The sequence below is a fragment of the Euprymna scolopes genome, chromosome 4, assembly GCF_053919585.1.
Source record: "Euprymna scolopes isolate OS-2025 chromosome 4, ASM5391958v1, whole genome shotgun sequence".
NCBI lineage: Eukaryota > Metazoa > Mollusca > Cephalopoda > Sepiida > Sepiolidae > Euprymna > Euprymna scolopes.
Window position 1 is genome coordinate 18,703,366 of NC_136485.1, and position 22,009 is coordinate 18,725,374.

At 36.4% G+C, this 22,009-nt stretch overlaps 1 protein-coding gene across 1 annotated transcript in view; it reads left to right on the top strand.

Annotated features, from left to right (window-relative positions):
• Nucleotides 1-22,009, top strand: part of LOC145266928 (trafficking protein particle complex subunit 11-like) — a 132,257-nt gene that overhangs the window by 35,455 nt on the left and 74,793 nt on the right. The window contains exons 11-13 of the mRNA XM_080122731.1: nt 10,161-10,251; nt 15,368-15,447; nt 21,229-21,307. Of these exons, the coding sequence (XP_079978857.1) occupies nt 10,161-10,251; nt 15,368-15,447; nt 21,229-21,307 (250 nt within the window). The remainder of the gene's footprint in view (nt 1-10,160; nt 10,252-15,367; nt 15,448-21,228; nt 21,308-22,009) is intronic.

Here is a 22,009-nt window from a genome sequence, read left to right on the forward strand (position 1 = left end):
AATTAAGGAAGTTATGACTATTTTTGTGCCTCACACGTTTGGATATTTTCCCCTCTTTAAGACCATATGCGTTTCGTCACATTTTTTTTACACTACTTTTTCAGTAAAAATGTTATATCTTTGTTAAAACACAAAACTAAGCAATGAAATTTACCATATAAGTGTATTTTTGTACAAGGAATCAGAATATGCGACTGAAAATATCCAGAAGTTCATGGTTTCCAAATAATCTGCAGTAAATGTGCATAAATATGCTGCAATTCCTTAAAAATGCCATGTATCCATAAACAGAAAAGAAGTTGGAGAACTCAAAGTTGAATTGTAATGTGCTTTATGTACAAAAAACTTAAATCTAAACATAAGACCATTTAAAAATGAATATATTGCAATATTTCTTTGGTATTATTGTAGATTAACACCTTCTGTTTAACCTCACTCAACCCCATCTGATCACCCCTCCAAAATGTGATTCTACCTTTTTAGGCAATTATGTATGAAATGCCATGAAAAACTTTAATGAAAGATAAACAAATTATTTTAGAATTTAATGTAAAATAATTCCCCATTACAGGTCATTCTAGCGTTTTAGGGCAGTTAACTGTTTTTTTTTTATGGGAAATAAATTCTGTATGCTTTTTGTTTTATTTTTTTAAGACGATTATGTGTGTTTTAAGAGGGTTTCTATGCAATGAGAATATGGTCAGGGTTGCCATTCGGACTTTGAATTAATTGTAGGGCTAAGGAAAATTATGTGTGAACATACTGAAGACTTGACAGAAACAAAAACAATATTAGAGGGGGGGGGGTTAGTTTCACAAAAATTTAATGTAAAATAATTCACCATTTCAGGACAGTTAACCGATTTATTTTTTATGTGCATTTTTCTTTAAGGAAGGATCTATTTTTTGTTTTTTTGTTTTAGACGCTTGTATGTGACTTACAGAGGTATTTTGTTGGGGGGGGGGTTGCCACTCGAACTTAGTGTTATTGTTATGGTTAAAGAGTGTTTTAGGAGGAGACTTGCCACACATAACTTTAGTAGGTGGGTTGCTAACAGTATTTTGTTTTACTATTTATTTTTAAGTCATTATCAAGACTTCAAATATTTAAGTGTCAACTAACTGACATTTGTCTTGTTCTCAGGAAATGCTCAAAAGTCAACACTATTTGTGCGTTTGTATTACTTGCCATAGAGATACGAAAAAGTTGTCCAAAAAATAAAAAAAATAAAATTATAACAAATAAATATTATGCAAAGCATGTTTTTATTTAATGTAACATGTTTATTCAGCTCAAAAAACACACAGTGCTTACCGATGTATTGGAAAGTTATAAATGGTGGCAGACTATCTCTTTCACACGGTAAGTTTGGGAAAATGAGTGAAAAATAAAAAAAACTAGACAAAATACTATTAAAAACCCGACGAATATATATCCGCCTATGTCACGGTAACATATATTGAGCGAGTTTCTAACAGTATTTTGTCTGGTTTTTTATTTATAACTCATTTTCTCAAACTTACCGCCTCAAAGAGAGTCGGACGCCATTTTAAATTTTGAATACATCGGTAAACACTGTTTTTCGAGCTGAATAAACATGTTACATTAAATATAAACACTAAAAACATATCCAGTTAGGTAGAAAAGTAACTTCTCTTGCCTTTGATAACATTTATTTGTTATATATTTGTTTTTTGACAACTGTTTCAAATCTGTGTATAGTAATACAAACAAGATTTTCATACATCTTTTGATTTTGAAAAAAACATTTGTGGCTGTTCGCAGTAAAACATTGTTTTAATTCGCTGTTCAAAACTAATGCAATGAATAAAAGTGCATGCAAGCTATATATCTACAAAAGTTTATTTTGTTTTTTTTAACCATGTTTTTAAATTTGACCAGAAATGTGAGAAATTATAATGGATTCCTAATGCCGAATTGGTTGGGATTGTTGTTATTATACATTCTGAAAACCAAATAGTTCTAAACTAATGTTATTCTGATAACAAAATAGCTCTAATTAAACATTTATATTCATATTTTCATGTTTTTCTTAATTCGTTCATGAATAAAAATTAAAAAACGAGTGTTGTTTATACTGTGCTATGAATAATACTATAGCTGCTGCAGTGCTGCTGCTACTACTAATACTAACTTAATTTGACCAAACTCGAAAAATAAACATTTTTTTTCAGGTAGGTCCTTTTAAATTATTATCAATTACCGCGGTCCTACTCAACATAAAATAATATTTTTAATTGATAAAGATAGTAAAAAGAATGATTTATTTACTAGTGGGTGTCCGATGAAATTTTTTTCAAAATGTTCGATACTCATCATATTAAAGTCTTATTTTTAACACAACAAAAATAGAAATGGTCAAAAATATTTCGGACACTTAGCAGTATTAAGATTAACACCTCTTCTGATTGGTTTCCAAATTTCATAACGAAATTCTTCATACAATCATGGTACGGGCCTTTAGAAAACAGGGAGGGTCATTATAAAACCTTACCGAAAACGCCATTTTATGGCGTTCATATTTTTATCACTTTATTTGCTTAAAACTCTTAAAATATATAATGTACATTCATATTTATTAATTCATTTGAAAGTATATTTATTTCCGAACAAAACAGTAGCAATTTGAAGACTTGAAGTGCTTTGGTTTGAAAAATATGGCTATTTTTGTAGAACTACCTTGAAATCTGTAATTATCCAAAGTGTTTTTTTCGTCCGTGTGTATTACTACTTTTATCATGTCTGAAAGTGACAGAATGTTCAACAAGTGAGATTGGAGATGCACCGCTGTACAACTCGTGCTCTCTACCAATCCAAGTTATGACAACAGGACTATGGCCAGCACTCTCAAAATGCAAATCCAGATGGTTCAATGCTTGAGGGCACAGCTCAACAAAGTTTCCGGTTACAGGTATGGTCTTTGGTGTTGTTTCAAGTAGTGTTGGGACGATTCCTAATTTTTATACGATTCCGATTCCAGGAAAATATTGATTAACGATTCCGATACCAAGTACGATTCCGATTCCTAGGGAATTATTGTTTTGAAATATACCAGGTAGTTTTATACTTATGGTCGGTAGTTCCCAAATATGTTCCCTAACTTTGGAAGAGATATTTTATGTCTACACCAGTACACCGTCGTGTTTTGGTTTAAATAAAATTATTATATAATAAACTAAACGGAAAACTTAGTAAAATTTATTTTAGAGAAAATTTATTTTACTTAATTGGAATACAGAAAAAAAACTCAAAGAAAATAGAATTTATCCTTCAGAGAAAAAACAAATAAAATAGAATTTATATAACAGAACAAAAACAAGAAAATTAGAGAATAAATACACACGATTCATTATTTTGGTCCTCATAATTAACAGATTTAATGAATTAAATAAAAAAAAATATAGCGGAAGAGAAAGAAAATATATACTAATTAAATATAAAAAAGATAAATATTTAATTTAATAATTTATAAATGAACGTGCGTAATGAAAAAAAAAACAATATACCATGTGACATGGCGCCGTAGATACAAAATAACCTTTCCAAAGTTAACGACCATATATGAGAAATACCATTAATCGAAAGTTTTTGTGTTTTATACCAAAAAGGTAGGTATAGCAAAAAGTTACAATTAAAGGAATTTCAAAAACGATTTTTTGTTTGGCTATTGATAGTTGTATTTGTGACGGCAGTTCTTCAGACCTCCATAATTCACAAGGAGTAGTTAACACCTATTATTTTTTCTTACTTTTTCATTGCTTTTACACGTTGTTTCTAACGTGAAGAATAAGTTTAGCCAAACTAATTTTGAAATAGGGTATATCAAAGGAACACATATAAAAATGATACCACTATAAAAAACAAATGAAATACTAGATAAAATTGAGCAAACATAATTACCAAAATTACAGAAAACGATAAAAAAAAAAATGGTGAAGTTTGTTGAGTGAAATGAATTATTGAAAGAAAATTAATTGAACTAATAGAAATGTTAAATAAAAAAATGTCACATTTCAATATTTTTTTAATAATTAAATTCTCAGGGTTGTCGAAATTAAAAATTAAGTGATTTTTTTTTTATTAGACTTCTTTCGAAACTTGTTACCTTGAAAAATACATTTAAAACCCTGTTTTTTTAAATAAATTGAAAAATAAACGCAATTAAAAAAATTTAATTGATAATTGAAACTTTAAAAACATACGAAACATTGAAAAATTACTTATCTCAAAAATTAACGTCCAATAAAGTAGATCCAGTCTTCGTACAAGAATTCGGTTATAATAAATATATCTTTCCCAAACTTAAAAATTAAATCTTTTTTTTTTTTTTTTTTTTTTTTTTTTGAGAGAGAGAGAGTGCTTTAAAATCGCCGGGGAGTGCCGCCTAAAATTTTAAAGAAGTAAATTTTAGGAGTTTAGTGCCTTTCAAAGACGGTTATCATAATTTATTATCATCATTTAATTTCCTTTTTTTCCTCCCCCCACACCTTTCCACGTGGTTCAGTAGTTAACCAGTGCTACTGTTGCTGTCAGTCAGCTATCTTTACCTAAGTTTTAATTTCTAGTTAAAAGAATTTTTCATGAATAGAATCAGCATTTTTAAAAATTATTTTTTTAGTTGTATATATTGTATTTACTCTTTGAAGTTAAGGAGGGTTAAAAAAATTGGTGACACCTGGATGGTGACATAGACAAAAAAAAAAAGACACTGCGATTTCGACCCTCACTAATAAAACTGCTCTGAGTGACTAGTTGGTAATTTTTTGTTCCTTTTCTTTTTTATTTTGCTCCTCCAATTTATTTGGATGCATCATAGTTAAATGTTTTAACATGTTGGTTGTGGTCATGTTAGATGGTTTTATTCCTCGCGATATTTTAATTTGACAGACTTTGCAAATGGCTTTCAACTCATCATCTTCATCAACTTCAAAAAGTTTCCATGGAAGACTTTTTTTGGACTTTGGCGTTGTGCGTTCTATCCCAACCATTATCAATGGACCAGAGGTCATCTAGTCAGCGTCAGACAGAGCCAAACTATTTGCAAAGAACTTTGCAGCTAATTCTACCCTATGCGACGCAGGCCATCAACTCCCCATATTTCCTCCTACAACACAGAACAAGCTAGGTAACATACAAATATCCGTGCATGAGGTCGCCAAGCTAATCAAGAACCTAGATTCTAGTAAGGCAACTGGCCCTGATGGCATCCCAATTATAGTGTTAAAAAAGCTTCAACCAGAACTTGCTCCCATACTTACGAAACTATTTAAGCGCTGCCTTAAGGAGAAGTGCTTTCCGACCCCCTGGAAGACCTCATCAGTTTGCCCTGTGTTTAAGAATTCAGGTGATAAGTCCTCTCCCTCTCAGTACAGACCAATAAGTCTCCTGTGTGTTATGAGTAAGTTGCTGGAATCCATATTAAATAGAGAAATAGTCAACCACCTCAGCAGGAATAACCTTCTTAGTGACACACAATATGGTTTCCGCTCTGCAAGATCTACCGCAGATGTGCTGACGGTTATATCCCACAGGATTAGTGAATCTCTTGACAAAGGCTTCCTTTCTAGGGCAATTGCTCTTGACATATCAAAGGCCTTCGACAAGGTATGGCATAAGGGTCTACTTCACAAGATTTCCAGCTACGGTATAACTGGAAATGTGTTCTCTATCATTAAATCATTTCTCTCCGAAGGCTCATAAGAGTAGTGGTAGATCGACAAAAATCGGAGGCCTGCAATATAAATGCTGGAGTCCCTCAGGGGTCAATCCTGGGCTCAACTCTCTTCCTGATCTACATCAATGGCCTCCCTAAACACATACTTAAATTATTCGTTGACATCTATGCTGATGACACGACCATCTATGGCAACACATCAAAGGCTGTAAATGACAAAGTTCTCTCGGATTCTCTCTCCTCTGATCTCGAGCGCGTGGTTCAGTGGGGGAAGATGTGGCTGGTTACCTTTAATGCATCCAAAACCAAACTCCTATCCTTACATCATCAACGCTCTGATCCCTAGCTGGCATCAATTGTGATGGATGGCTCTCATCTGGGTGAGGCCCCGTGTTTTGACAAGCTTCTGGGTTTGACCTTTACTCCTGATCTGAAATGGAACACGTACATCAAGTCTGTTGCCAAGGTCGCTGGAAAGATGGTGGGATCCTTCTACCGCTCCAGAAGATATTTCACTACTGATGCAATTCTCTATCTATATAAAAGCCAAGTATGTCCAAGGATGGAATACTGTTGCCATATCTGGGCAGGAGCTGCCAAAAACAGCCTATCATGCCTTGACAGAGTACAAAATAGTCTCCGTGGTTTAGTGGGGGATGCTCTTTTCTCTACCCTGCAACCTCTCTCCCACAGAAGAGACGTTGCGAGCTATCCTTGTTTGATCATTATTTTCATGGCAGGTGCTCGTCTGAACTCCAATCCCTGGTCCCCCCCCTCGCCAATCTTTCACGAAAAACACCCGTCTAGCTGAATCCACTGTGAAAAATTTCCCCCACTCTATATCTGTGCCTAAATCAAAACGCGGATTCCATGAACAAAGCTTCTTTCTTAGAACTGCACACCTGTGGAACTCTGTTCCGTCTGCCTGCTTCCCTCTGGACTACAACTTGGATGTCTTCAAGTCCAATGTTAACAAATTCCTAATGAACCGCCCCCCTAATTAAACACTTCATCAAATCTCCACACTAACGTAATGTAATTGCAATAACCCTTATCCCTGAGTGGCTTCCGGGCCTTGATAAGTGGTGATCACTGTGTAAAAAAAAAAAAAAAATCCGCTAAAAAAAGACAAAAAGAAAAAAATATAAAGGGATGGGGCGGTAAATTGTACTAACCGGTAGTTAACAAAAAAAACTTATAGAGTTTACATAATGAAATGCAAATATGCATTTTCTTTTGAATTTCTTTTTTTGGTTGACTGTGTTCAATTCACACATGGTTGATGCGGTTCAATATTGCTAAACTATAAGTCTTAAGTAAAATTCTATTCATAAATACTTTTTAAAATGAAATTATTTAATTAATCGTAAATATTATTTAGACATAAAAATTAATTGATTACAAAACCTTTTAAAAATATATATATTAATTTCTTTTTCGTTCGGCAAAAAACTGCGCAAAACACTTTTAATTTTCAATTTAAAATTCTAGAAAAAAGATTATATTATTCTGCTTTTAATATAATCAAATTCAGGGTTTTATCTTTCTGGAGAAAAAAATTTAAAAAATGGATTTTATTTCAATGAAATTAAAAAAAAAACTTGACTGAATTGAATTAATTACCCTTGAATTAACGAAGGGGTTTTTTAATAACTTTAGGTTTGGAAGAGATAGGTATGGGGTCGATTGTTTGGAAACATCAAAAGAAGCCAACAACTGTCAAAACTTTGCGAAATAATACGTGATCAATTTCATTTTAGAGATATTTCTTTCAAAAGCCTTCTTTTAAAAAAAGAAAAAAAAGTACATTGTTCTATTAAACCGTTTACTGTTTAAATAATTTGACTTTGCTCGTTTTATTTAAAGAAAATATAAGTTGAAAAAGCATTTTCATTCACTATTAGAAGATTTGTCAGTAAAAAAAAACAATCGCCAAAAAGATAAGCGTTTTTTTTTTATTTTTATTCGCAATGTAGAGCCCTGCATACTACTTTTCAAGTTAACTCTTTTGTAGTTTTGATTACAATAGATCTGAATGAATGAACCTTGTAAGGGAGGGGCACTAAGCATTGCCCTGTTAATAATGAATTTCTTTGGTTTCTTTTTATAACATGCTACATTTCTCTCTTGCGGTTAGAAATATCAGGAAATTTTTTTCTTTTTTTCAACATCAGACTAAAAGAATCGTAATGAAGGAATCGGAAAATTAAGGTATTTTTTAACGATGCGATTCCGATTCCGATACCTCCCAAAATACACGATTCTTACGATTAACGATTCCGATTCCGATTAATCGTCCCACCACTAGTTTCAAGTGAAGGCCACTTCATGCCACATCACATCTTCGAAGTCAGCTTGAAAGTCAACACCAAAGTGTATCTGGATGTGCTGAAGAGTGTGGTAATCCTATCATGCAATCAGGTAGCCACTGGAAGACCCAGTGTATGGCAGCAGGGCTCAGTGCTGACCCGCAAGTCCAAATAGACACAGGCTTGACTTTAGGAGTGCCATGACTTTGTACCCTTCTCTCACTGCCCTCCTCTCCTACCCTGACCTGAACCTGATGGACTACTTCGTTTAGTTATATGTCGAGAACATCACCAAGATGACCTCCCACAACACCAAAGCTGGCCTGATTTCTGCCATATGCCGAGTATTTGCTGAGCTCCTGCTGGTACTTATGGAAAGGGCATGCTCTCAGTTCCGGACCCATATTGAGGCAGATGGTAGCTACATTGAATAGATGTCAGCTCTACTACATACTGAATTAATTTTTTCAATAAAAGTTTTAAAATAAAGCTGTAGTGTTATTTTATTTAGGGGTGACAAATTTATTGTTCCACCCTGTATTTATTTACGTATACAATATCATGCTAAAATGAGTTTAGTTGAATTTAAGGCTGACTTGAAAAACCAATATTGGAATTCAGTAATCGAAGAATGGAATCTATTGTAAATCAGAAATGAGTTAAATGGAGAAAATTCAATGGGCTTAAAATGCAATGACATGCACACTAATGTTGGACAATTAATCCGAACAGGGAATCAGAAAAATGAGTACTTTTGGGGTATCGAATCAGAAAAATTTGTGCCTATTTTCCACTGCTAAAAACCTTTTTGTTTAAAACCAAATTTTCCATTGCTGATAAAATAAATATTAATTTTTAAACTACCAGTAAAGTTAAAACCTATAGACCAAAGTGTAGTTTTACATTTGCTAAAATTTATGTCATAATAATTTGAAAAGTAAAAAACAATGTTTCTGGATTTTAAAAGAATCAGAATCTTGGGTTGACAACAGAATTAGTAATTGTATCAGAACCTTGGAGAAATATTGGCATCATCCTATTACTAATACACACACATATTTAGATATATGGATATGTATATGCAAACATCAGGAAATGACAATTCTATTTTTTGTTTTAAATCAGAAGGTAATCAATTATGTTTTTGTAAATACTAGTAGAGCTAGTGTTTACAAAGAGCATGTTAAGATAATCTAAGAGTAGTGGTTGTAAAACCAATTTAACTATTATTTATAGTTAATAATTAGAACTAAGTCATCCTGAAACCAATTTAAAAAAAATTAAGAATCTTTATTAAAACCCAGTAACATACAATTGATAACATTTACGTATGAAACCAGTAAGAACATTTGTAACCATGGATACACAAACTCAACATTATCCACCAATCTGGCCTTTATGCCAGAGCACTACTTGTGATCCCAGTGCATTCCTGAAAAACAGTAGATGGGTTATTACCAACTCCTTTGTAGCAGATTCTGCAAGGCCATCTACCAGATTTGTTATTTGGGGTTCAATTATTAATAACCAAATATGTTTGTTAATCATTTTTGGGAGGGAACAAATGCCATTTCATAGACATTTTGTTACTTTTTTTTATGTTAATTCGCAAACATTGGAATTTTGAAAAGAATTTGAAACAAAACTATTAAATAGGAAGTTCATTTCTGCCATTTTATATTAAAATTAAAACCTTGAAAATTTTGGAAGGTATTTAAATTTAAAAAATCATGTATATAGATGATGAAAATTCTTGGTTCAGTTATTAACTTAACAGACAAACTGTAACTTTTTTAAATTCTATAATTTATTAAACCAGAAATGCATACTTTAATAAAAAGCTTCAAACAAATATACATAACGGCCTCCTAGACCAGCCAGAGTAGTTACAGCTGGTATAAATATAAAAACTGTTTTTATAAAGCTGGTAGACTGGAGTCAAATCATATACTCTATTAATAAAGTAAATTTTTTTTTTTTTTTTTTTCATCTCTCCAATCAGACATGATAGGACTATAAACACAGATGCCATACATAGTTCCAATATGGTTATACTTCCTGTCAGTAGCTGATGCATGTTCAGAAATTAAGTCAGTTTCATTCGTCCTTGTAGAATATATAAGGTATTATTAAAAAGGAAAATTTTTATTTTTCAGCCATTGACTACTCCGTTAAATTGGAATCCTCTGGAAAATCTTCACAATTTGGACTTTTATGGGCAAAGACCGTGGAGACAAGGACATCAAAGTAAGTTATTTTTTGTTAATCATTTTTTTTTTTTTTTTTTTTTTTTTTTAGTTATGTGTAATCAAAAAGATCTATTAAATAACAAGTAAAGGTTAAGTCATTTCTGGAAAATTATGACACCACAAACAAAACATTTTGAGGTTATCTGTAATCTAAATAGACATTGACAGCGTTCCTTTTCACTGATACCCCAATGCATTTTCTCAGCTGCCAAACACTTGGCTCGCTGTTCTCCAAATTGGTCCTTAACGCGGCTAATTAATTTTTATGCAAATTAATGACCTTATATTTTTAAACCAAAGATCATTTCATGTCACATAGACCTGACATGACCAGTTGCTACCAGCCCTCCCGACACGGCCGGACATCACCAGCCCTCCCAACACGGCCGGACATCACCAGCCCTTTTCTTTTACATAGCTTGACGCTTAAATCATTAACATTTCTGCATATTGTTCCAATTCTCAAGAAGTCCAACTCTTGAATCATAATTAATACAGATGCAAATTAGATGATGTCATCTTAATTTATACTCTATTTTGTATAATGTCTGCCTGAAATGAAATTGAACTGTTGGTCTGGTCTGGTGCTAATTAGTTGGAGTGGTGGGGGGTCAGAAGCTAATGAGGTAAAGGGGACAATTCTACCGGTGGGTCATTCCTAACACGACAAAAATAAAAATTGCCTCACTCCAAAAGCATTATTTTACTTCTGAACCAGAACTGAATGGGTAGTATTTTTTGAAAAATTTAGTTGCAAAAAAAAAAAAAACTTACAAAAACTTACAAATTAAATGCAAGGTGAATTATTGCTAATCTATTTCACTCGGACACATTTTGACCCATTCATCCGAGCACGGCTCCTTTCGTTTTCCTATCGCTTTCACTTCAGCAATCAGCGTAATAGTACGTTTTCTCTTAAAGACTGCTTAAAATATCCTCAGTGTGTTAAAAGCAGTTTTATTTACAAAAAATGTTTACGATTTCATTTGAAAAAGAGGAAAGTGGAACAGCCCTCCCCCCCCCCTGCCAAAAAAAAAAATATATTAAGAGAAGTAAGAAATAAGGTACAATTAATGCCATAAAATATGAATCAATCTTACTAAGCATCATAAAATATGAATCAATCTTACTAAGCATCATAAAATATGAATCAATCTTACTAAGCATCATAAAATATGAATCAATCTTACTAAGCATCATAAAATATGAATCAATCTTACTAAGCATCATAAAATATGAATCAATCTTACTAAGCATCATAAAATATGAATCAATCTTACTAAGCATCATAAAATATGAATCAATCTTACTAAGCATCATAAAATATGAATCAATCTTACTAAGCATCATAAAATATGAATCAATCTTACTAAGCATCATAAAATATGAATCAATCTTACTAAGCATCATAAAATATGAATCAATCTTACTAAGCATCATAAAATATGAATCAATCTTACTAAGCATCATAAAATATGAATCAATCTTACTAAGCATCATAAAATATGAATCAATCTTACTAAGCATCATAAAATATGAATCAATCTTACTAAGCATCATAAAATATGAATCAATCTTACTAAGCATCATAAAATATGAATCAATCTTACTAAGCATCATAAAATATGAATCAATCTTACTAAGCATCATAAAATATGAATCAATCTTACTAAGCATCATAAAATATGAATCAATCTTACTAAGCATCATAAAATATGAATCAATCTTACTAAGCATCATAAAATATGAATCAATCTTACTAAGCATCATAAAATATGAATCAATCTTACTAAGCATCAAGCTTAACAGTTCCGTAAGTAGTTGGGCGTAGAAACTTGTAACTTGAATTTCTCTCTAAAAGTCATATTTCATCATGATTTTCTTGGCTCGTTATTTTTATATCTTTCCTCTGTTTAAACCATCTTATCAGTCATTTTCTGTCCAGGTTAATAGCTGTTTCAACTTCTTGCTAAGTTGAAGTGTTACGTTTCAGGATGTCATTAGTACAGAAATTTGTCAAGTAAGCACCAACCCCTGTCCCATCACCTCAGTGTTGCATCTCTGTGCCTGTTTTACAAATATTTTAGTGGAATGTGCTCGTTGCACATTGTGCCCCCCCCTCCTCTCTGACATAGATATCCCGACAAACTCTCCTAGCAACAAATCTCACCACTTCATTGTTGAGGTCCCTAAATGCCAGAAAGTTTCTTCCCTGAAATGGCTAGACTTTGGAATTCCCTTCCTACTACCTGCTTCCCTGACTGTACTGATATGCAGAAGTTTAAATTTAACATCTTGTTAATCTTTCCTAGGCATGGTGTAACATAGCAGTAGAGCGAGCTCATACAGAATGGGCATGACATTTATAATAGAAAGGAGATGTGAAGAGAGATGTGTAATGGACAGTTCTTTGAACAAGAGGGGAAGATACATTATTGATGATGGGGGATACAGTTAACACCTTGGAAGGGGTTTTATATAAATTTCAATATTTAAGATGATGGGACAGCATGAAGTTATATAATAACAGAAGACACATATTATTTGAAATGACAATGAAGACAAAGGCTGACAACAATTACGAAGGCCTTTATTTCCAGCTGGTGATGAGGATGATGAGAATTCAATGCCATGTTAGATTTCTACATTTTGTCTTCTCCTTCCCCCTTTGCTTTCTGAAGGAGCTCAGGCTAACTGTCTCTCCCCCTCTCAACTGCCAACCTGTCAACTCTCTGGCTCTCTCCCTTTAGTGATTTCGAACCCTAACTTAAGTGTATATATTGAATCTATATTTCTTTGTGATGTCAGAACGTGGCTAAACATGTGAATGTTTTTGCACATGGATATTGCATCTGCTTCTAACATGTGTTCTGGCAACGCAAAGACATTCCTTAATTTCAATTGTTCCATTTTACCTACTCTGACTTAACTTCGTTGCATAGTTATTTCTACTATAATGGACAATTTACTACATTCCTGGAATTGCAATATGTATTCCTTTTAACTCTTGATGCCGAGTTTGATTCCAGTATTCTCCTTTAATAATAATTATCTTTAACCCTAATTACTTTGTTTCTCTAGAGGTTTATTCAATTTGATCTTCATTTTAAATAACTGACTAGTTGAGGATGAGGGAGTAGAAAAAGAGTGAAACTCATTCGTTAAGGACGTTGCCAAGGCTGCTGCAAAAAAGGTAGGCTTCCTTTACATACTAGAAAATTACTTGTGTCTGAGAATATCCTATATCTTTACAAAGCCACCATTCATCCATGCATGGAGTATTGTCGCCACGTCTCAGCTGGTACATTTACCACTACTTTCATTCTCTTAGCCCCCCCCCCAAGTCTCCAATCCAATAATTCTCTGATTATTGGCCAAGCTCCAACCTTTGTCCTATTGCCGCAATGTTACATCCCTGTGCCCAAGTATTTTAATGGAATCTGCTCTGATGTACTCCTTGTGTCCTCTGTATACAATCATTCTAGAGATGATATAAAGTTTAGTTATATATAGATTCCTCATCAGCACAACGCGGAAGTTAGAAGAGGGTTGATACTAGGTTAACAATTAGATAACAGCATTGTGATTGTTTGAATCAATAAAACATGTAAATAATCTTGTATTAATTTTTTTAATTTCAATTACCTCCCATATACATTAGCTCTAGATATAACTCCTTTTCTATTGAGCTTGTATTAATTTATTAATTTCAATTACCTCCCATATACAATTAGCTCTAGATATAACTCCTTTTCTATTGAGCTGACTATATATTTGTAGTGTTCTGAGAGACTGGTAATTCATATGCCCTCCCCTACATTATAAGTGTTGACTAGATTCTTATCCATTGTTCTTCTATTCTGACATCAGATCATTATTTCTTATATATGAAGTTTATTTTTTTATGTGTCTTCATAAAATTTTATGAAAAGATATAATATTTTGTATGTTGAGTTTTAGTATTTACTCCAACAGTGCTTAATACGTTAGTAGAGCTATTTAGTAAGTTATGAAAATATGTCTATTTAGCTACACATGTATCTGGTCGTATAGTCGGTCATTTGTGAGTCAATGACAGTCTGTATAAACAATTAGCTAGCGTTGCTCAGTAGTACATTTTATTTTTGTTTTGTATTGTAACTATGCCTTTTTATTTTATTTTTGAATCGGATTTTGAAAGTGATTCATTTTTTATTTCTCTGTTAAAAAATGATTAAAATGGCTTTTTTGTTTACAGAGAAATCACGATGCATTCATGTGGAATTTTTTTATTTTATTTTATTTTTTTTGAAAACTAAGAAAAAAAAATCAAAAATTTTATTTAAAGATTTTTTTTTTCTCTCTAATTTTGAGATGAGGATTGCTTTTTTTTTTTTTTATTATTGGGATTTTTTTTATTATTGATACAAAATATAGTATGATAAATGAAAATAATAGTCCAAATAATGCAAAAAATATTTTTTTATTTCAATAAAGTAATAATAAAAAAAATTAATGTATGATTCACATAGATGCAAGAAATACAAACGAATAACAAATTATGATTTTATTAATACAGAGGTATTGATATAAATATAAAGTAATGTTTGAAAATTACTGCTTTAAAAAAAAATTGAACAGAAATGCGTTAAGAATTTGAATTATAGAAACTCTGTATAAAAACGCTTGGATTTGATATTCAGTAACACAAAAGGGGTTGATATGCCATGAGACAAATAAAGCAACTGGCGGCTACAAGGATATACATTATATGTGTATGTATATAATCCGTCCACTTAGCAATCGACTTTGTTATTCGATGCGTATCCTTTTTCCAGGACAACAGCTAACATAAAGTTAATAACATTTCTTTTGTGACCTACTTTTAAAGACATATTTATTAGCCTATGTAATAGTTTTAGTTTGATCAGACTTTCTACTGCATGCATCAATGAATATACATTATCAGTGTCTGATATTATTTCGTATATTATATCAGCAAATGTGTCAGGTGCTCTCGGAAAAAAAAAAACACTGTTTATTTATAGTTTGCTAACATAGCTGATTTAACTTTGTATTTTTTTTTTTTGTTTTTTTACTGCTTTTTCAAATCAATTTTTAAAACTTTTTGCCAGGCATTGATCCTCCTGATATTGTTAAAGAAAAAGAAGGGATTTTAGCGTTACAGAACCAAGAATTGAAAGTTGATCATTCGGTAAATATCTTTTTGAAATTCTAACTTCACTAATTTTCAGTTTAATTGTATGGAAAAGAGATTGACAAAACATCTGTATCTTTGTGGGTTTTTTTTTTCCATTTCTTTTTTGTTTTGTTTTTTTCTGCAAAGCCTCTACATTATGTGTTGAAGTAGTTTTAAGTAGCTTACATTTCTGAGTATTTTTAAAAACTTTCAACTCTTAATCTTTTAAAATTCTATACATGGGGGGAAGAGTTTGTATTTTTTATTTTATTGTAGTGTTTAAAAAATTGTTTTTTTTTTTACATATTACAACCATAGAATATTTTCTACTCATTCCTACTTTCTTCTATCATTCTCCAGCCTTCCTCTCTTTCCATTTATTTCTATTCTGTTCCCCATCCCTCTCTCCTTTCCTCCTCCTCCCAACCTCCCTCCATCCTTCTCTCTTTCTCCTTCCATCCTTATCTCTTTCTCCTTCCATCCTTCTCTCCCTCCATCATTCTCTCTCTCTCCCTCCATTCTCTCTCTCTCCCTCCATCATTCTCTCTCTCTCCCTCCATCATTCTCTCTCTCTCCCTCCATCATTCTCTCTCTCTCCCTCCATCATTCTCTCTCTCTCCCTCCATCATTCTCTCTCTCTCCCTCCATCATTCTCTCTCTCTCCCTCCATCATTCTCTCTCTCTCCCTCCATCATTCTCTCTCTCTCCCTCCATCATTCTCTCTCTCTCCCTCCATCATTCTCTCTCTCTCCCTCCATCATTCTCTCTCTCTCCCTCCATCATTCTCTCTCTCTCCCTCCATCATTCTCTCTCTCTCCCTCCATCATTCTCTCTCTCTCCCTCCATCATTCTCTCTCTCTCCCTCCATCATTCTCTCTCTCTCCCTCCATCATTCTCTCTCTCTCCCTCCATCATTCTCTCTCTCTCCCTCCATCATTCTCTCTCTCTCCCTCCATCATTCTCTCTCTCTCCCTCCATCATTCTCTCTCTCTCCCTCCATCATTCTCTCTCTCTCCCTCCATCATTCTCTCTCTCTCCCTCCATCATTCTCTCTCTCTCCCTCCATCATTCTCTCTCTCTCCCTCCATCATTCTCTCTCTCTCCCTCCATCATTCTCTCTCTCTCCCTCCATCATTCTCTCTCTCTCCCTCCATCATTCTCTCTCTCTCCCTCCATCATTCTCTCTCTCTCCCTCCATCATTCTCTCTCTCTCCCTCCATCATTCTCTCTCTCTCCCTCCATCATTCTCTCTCTCTCCCTCCATCATTCTCTCTCTCTCCCTCCATCATTCTCTCTCTCTCCCTCCATCATTCTCTCTCTCTCCCTCCATCATTCTCTCTCTCTCCCTCCATCATTCTCTCTCTCTCCCTCCATCATTCTCTCTCTCTCCCTCCATCATTCTCTCTCTCTCCCTCCATCATTCTCTCTCTCTCCCTCCATCATTCTCTCTCTCTCCCTCCATCATTCTCTCTCTCTCCCTCCATCATTCTCTCTCTCTCTCTCTCCCTCCATCATTCTCTCTCTCTCTCTCTCCCTCCATCATTCTCTCTCTCTCTCTCTCTCCCTCCATCCTTGTCCCTCTCTCTCTCCCTCCATCCTTGTCCCTCTCTCTCTCCCTCCATCCTTGTCCCTCTCTCTCTATCCCTCCATCTCTCTCTCTATCCCTCCATCTCTCTCTCTATCCCTCCATCTCTCTCTCTATCCCTCCTTCTCTCTTGATCCTTCTCTCTCTTTCGATCCTTCTCTCTCTCTCTCTCTCACTCGATCCTTCTCTCTCTCTCTCACTCGATCCTTCTCTCTCTCTCACTCGATCCTTCTCTCTCTCTCTCTCTCTCACTCGATCCTTCTCTCTCTCTCTCTCTCTCACTCGATCCTTCTCTCTCTCTCTCTCTCCCTCGATCCTTCTCTCTCTCTCTCTCTCCCCCTCGATCCTTCTCTCTCTCTCTCTCCCCCTCGATCCTTCTCTCTCTCTCTCTCTCCCTCGATCCTTCTCTCTCTCTCTCTCTCCCTCGATCCTTCTCTCTCTCTCTCTCCCTCGATCCTTCTCTCTCTCTCTCTCCCTCGATCCTTCTCTCTCTCTCTCTCCCTCGATCCTTCTCTCTCTCTCTCTCCCTCGATCCTTCTCTCTCTCTCTCCCTCGATCCTTCTCTCTCTCTCTCCCTCGATCCTTCTCTCCCTCGATCCTTCTCTCCCTCGATCCTTCTCTCCCTCGATCCTTCTCTCCCTCGATCCTTCTCTCCCTCGATCCTTCTCTCCCTCGATCCTTCTCTCCCTCCATCCTTCTCTCTCTCCATCCTTCTCTCTCTCTCTCTCTCCCCCTCCATCCTTCTCTCTCTCTCTCTCTCCCTCCATCCTTCTCTCTCTCTCTCTCCCTCCATCCTTCTCTCTCTCTCTCTCTCTCTCCCTCCATCCTTCTCTCTCTCTCTCTCTCTCCCTCGATCCTTCTCTCTCTCTCACTCTCTCCCTCGATCCTTCTCTCTCTCTCACTCTCTCCCTCGATCCTTCTCTCTCTCTCACTCTCTCCCTCGATCCTTCTCTCTCTCTCACTCTCTCCCTCGATCCTTCTCTCTCTCTCACTCTCTCCCTCGATCCTTCTCTCTCTCTCACTCTCTCCCTCGATCCTTCTCTCTCTCTCACTCTCTCCCCCGATCCTTCTCTCTCTCTCTCCCTCTCTCCCTCGATCCTTCTCTCTCCCTCTCTCCCTCGATCCTTCTCTCTCACTCTCTCCCTCGATCCTTCTCTCTCACTCTCTCCCTCGATCCTTCTCTCTCTCTCTCTCCCTCGATCCTTCTCTCTCTCTCTCTCCCTCGATCCTTCTCTCTCTCTCTCTCCCTCGATCCTTCTCTCTCTCTCTCTCCCTCGATCCTTCTCTCTCTCTCTCTCCCTCGATCCTTCTCTCTCTCTCTCTCCCTCGATCCTTCTCTCTCTCTCTCTCTCCCTCGATCCTTCTCTCTCTCTCTCTCTCTCCCTCGATCCTTCTCTCTCTCTCTCTCTCTCCCTCCCTCGATCCTTCTCTCTCTCTCTCTCTCTCTCCCTCGATCCTTCTCTCTCTCTCTCTCTCTCCCTCGATCCTTCTCTCTCTCTCTCTCTCTCCCTCGATCCTTCTCTCTCTCTCTCTCTCTCCCTCGATCCTTCTCTCTCTCTCTCTCTCCCTCGATCCTTCTCTCTCTCTCTCTCTCTCTCTCCCTCGATCCTTCTCTCTCTCTCTCTCTCTCTCTCCCTCGATCCTTCTCTCTCTCTCTCTCTCTCTCTCCCTCGATCCTTCTCTCTCTCTCTCTCTCTCTCTCTCTCTCCCTCGATCCTTCTCTCTCTCTCTCTCTCCCTCGATCCTTCTCTCTCTCTCTCTCTCCCTCGATCCTTCTCTCTCTCTCTCTCTCCCTCGATCCTTCTCTCTCTCTCTCTCTCCCTCGATCCTTCTCTCTCTCTCTCTCCCTCGATCCTTCTCTCTCTCTCTCTCTCCCTCGATCCTTCTCTCTCTCTCTCTCTCCCTCGATCCTTCTCTCTCTCTCACTCTCTCCCTCGATCCTTCTCTCTCTCTCACTCTCTCCCTCGATCCTTCTCTCTCTCTCACTCTCTCCCTCGATCCTTCTCTCTCTCTCACTCTCTCCCTCGATCCTTCTCTCTCTCTCACTCTCTCCCTCGATCCTTCTCTCTCTCTCCCTCGATCCTTCTCTCTCTCTCCCTCGATCCTTCTCTCTCTCTCCCTCGATCCTTCTCTCTCTCTCTCCCTCGATCCTTCTCTCTCTCTCTCCCTCGATCCTTCTCTCTCTCTCTCCCTCGATCCTTCTCTCTCTCTCTCTCCCTCGATCCTTCTCTCTCTCTCTCCCTCGATCCTTCTCTCTCTCTCCCTCGATCCTTCTCTCTCTCTCTCTCTCTCTCCCTCGATCCTTCTCTCTCTCTCTCTCTCTCCCTCGATCCTTCTCTCTCTCTCTCTCTCCCTCGATCCTTCTCACTCTCTCTCTCTCTCCCTCGATCCTTCTCACTCTCTCTCTCTCTCCCTCGATCCTTCTCACTCTCTCTCTCTCTCCCTCGATCCTTCTCACTCTCTCTCTCTCTCTCTCCTCGATCCTTCTCACTCTCTCTCTCTCTCTCTCCTCGATCCTTCTCTCTCTCCCTCTCTCTCCCTCGATCCTTCTCTCTCTCTCTCTCTCTCTCTCGATCCTTCTCTCTCTCTCTCTCTCTCTCTCTCCCTCGATCCTTCTCTCTCTCTCTCTCTCCCTCGATCCTTCTCTCTCTCTCTCTCTCCCTCGATCCTTCTCTCTCTCTCTCTCTCCCTCGATCCTTCTCTCTCTCTCTCTCTCCCTCGATCCTTCTCTCTCTCTCTCTCTCCCTCGATCCTTCTCTCTCTCTCTCTCTCCCTCGATCCTTCTCTCTCTCTCTCTCTCTCTCCCTCGATCCTTCTCTCTCTCTCTCTCTCTCTCCCTCGATCCTTCTCTCTCTCTCTCTCTCTCCCTCGATCCTTCTCTCTCTCTCTCTCTCTCCCTCGATCCTTCTCTCTCTCTCTCCCTCGATCCTTCTCTCTCTCTCTCCCTCGATCCTTCTCTCTCTCTCTCCCTCGATCCTTCTCTCTCTCTCTCTCTCCCTCGATCCTTCTCTCTCTCTCTCTCTCTCCCTCGATCCTTCTCTCTCTCTCTCCCTCGATCCTTCTCTCTCTCTCTCTCCTCGATCCTTCTCTCTCTCTCTCTCCTCGATCCTTCTCTCTCTCTCTCTCCTCGATCCTTCTCTCTCTCTCTCTCCTCGATCCTTCTCTCTCTCTCTCTCTCTCCTCGATCCTTCTCTCTCTCTCTCTCTCTCCTCGATCCTTCTCTCTCTCTCTCTCTCTCCTCGATCCTTCTCTCTCTCTCTCTCTCCTCGATCCTTCTCTCTCTCTCTCTCTCTCCCTCGATCCTTCTCTCTCTCTCTCTCTCTCCCTCGATCCTTCTCTCTCTCTCTCTCTCTCCCTCGATCCTTCTCTCTCTCTCTCTCTCTCCCTCGATCCTTCTCTCTCTCTCTCTCTCTCCCTCGATCCTTCTCTCTCTCTCTCTCCCTCGATCCTTCTCTCTCTCTCTCTCCCTCGATCCTTCTCTCTCTCTCTCTCTCTCTCCCTCGATCCTTCTCTCTCTCTCTCTCTCTCTCTCCCTCGATCCTTCTCTCTCTCTCTCTCTCTCTCCCTCGATCCTTCTCTCTCTCTCTCTCTCTCTCCCTCGATCCTTCTCTCTCTCTCTCTCTCTCGATCCTTCTCTCTCTCTCTCTCTCTCGATCCTTCTCTCTCTCCATCCTAATGTCTCACTCTCTGTCTCTTTCTTTCCATCAAGTATAAATCAAAAGCAATAAGGTAATTTTGAAGGAGAATGATGGATTGTGTTGGTAACCTTTTTTTTTTTCTCTCATGGTTCGATTATAGGCATATCCTTCATTTATCATAATATTCGCCCAGCTTTACATAAATATGTGAGTGAGAATATATTTGCTAGTTTTAAACTTATCTTTTTGCATTATATTATACATACATTTATTTCTTTTAATATCTATGTACCTGTCTTCACATAATTACACAAATCTATCAATAAAATGTTAAAATACATAAATATTCATCAAATGCATTATATAAAGGTAAGTTTATTAAAGAAGCTGTTTTCACATTTTGTTGATAGATTTGTGTACTTCACATTTTGTTGATAGATTTGTGTACTTCACATTTTGTTGATAGATTTGTGTACTTCACATTTTGTTGATAGATTTGTGTACTTCACATTTTGTTGATAGATTTGTGTACTTCACATTTTGATGATACTTTTTTTATATCTTTATCGACAGTGGATTATTATTCCTCAATTGAGTAGTGCAGTTGCACAATTCAAGAAATACAAATCACCCAGGATGAAAAGACATTTAAGTAAGTTTTTATTCATTTCCATATCTAAATAACTATTTACTATTATTGATAACTAATTTTACTTCTAATGATTTTTAATGTTTTCAATATAGTCTGGCAATCTTTTTGGAAATTTTTTTTTATTCTTTTTATACATCTATGAGTCCTGGTGAATAAATGCAATGATATAATCCTTAAAGACCTGAAGAAATGAATGTACATGTACTACTATTTCAGAAGTAAAGCCTCTAATTTTGTTTTTGATTTTTAATTTAAAATGCTAAAGAGCTATGGAGACGGAAGTGATACCCGTGAAACATGCAACTTGTTTGTTCTCCAGAATTTATTTTTTTTTTTACATTGCTGATGTTTTAATGTTTTATGCTTGTATCATCTGCTGCTCAACAAGAGCTAAGCAAAGATTAGCAACCATATTGCGTTCGGCAGCATCTTGAATTGTTTTAATGTTTGCAAGCTGACCAGTGTTGAGCGCTTGCTCTATGATGCAGCAAATTTTGTCTTCCTGACTTGTTTTGTTGATTTCACTTAATATTGGTCCGCCAACAAAAGGAGGGTGGACTTGTAAATTTACTCCTATCTGTTTGTCTGTCCGCACTTTTCTCAATAACTATGTCTTAGAATTTTTTGAAATTTTGCACAAACATTAAACATGATATGAGTAAAAAAAGTAACAGAACAGATTTTCCGTGAAAACTCTGGTTG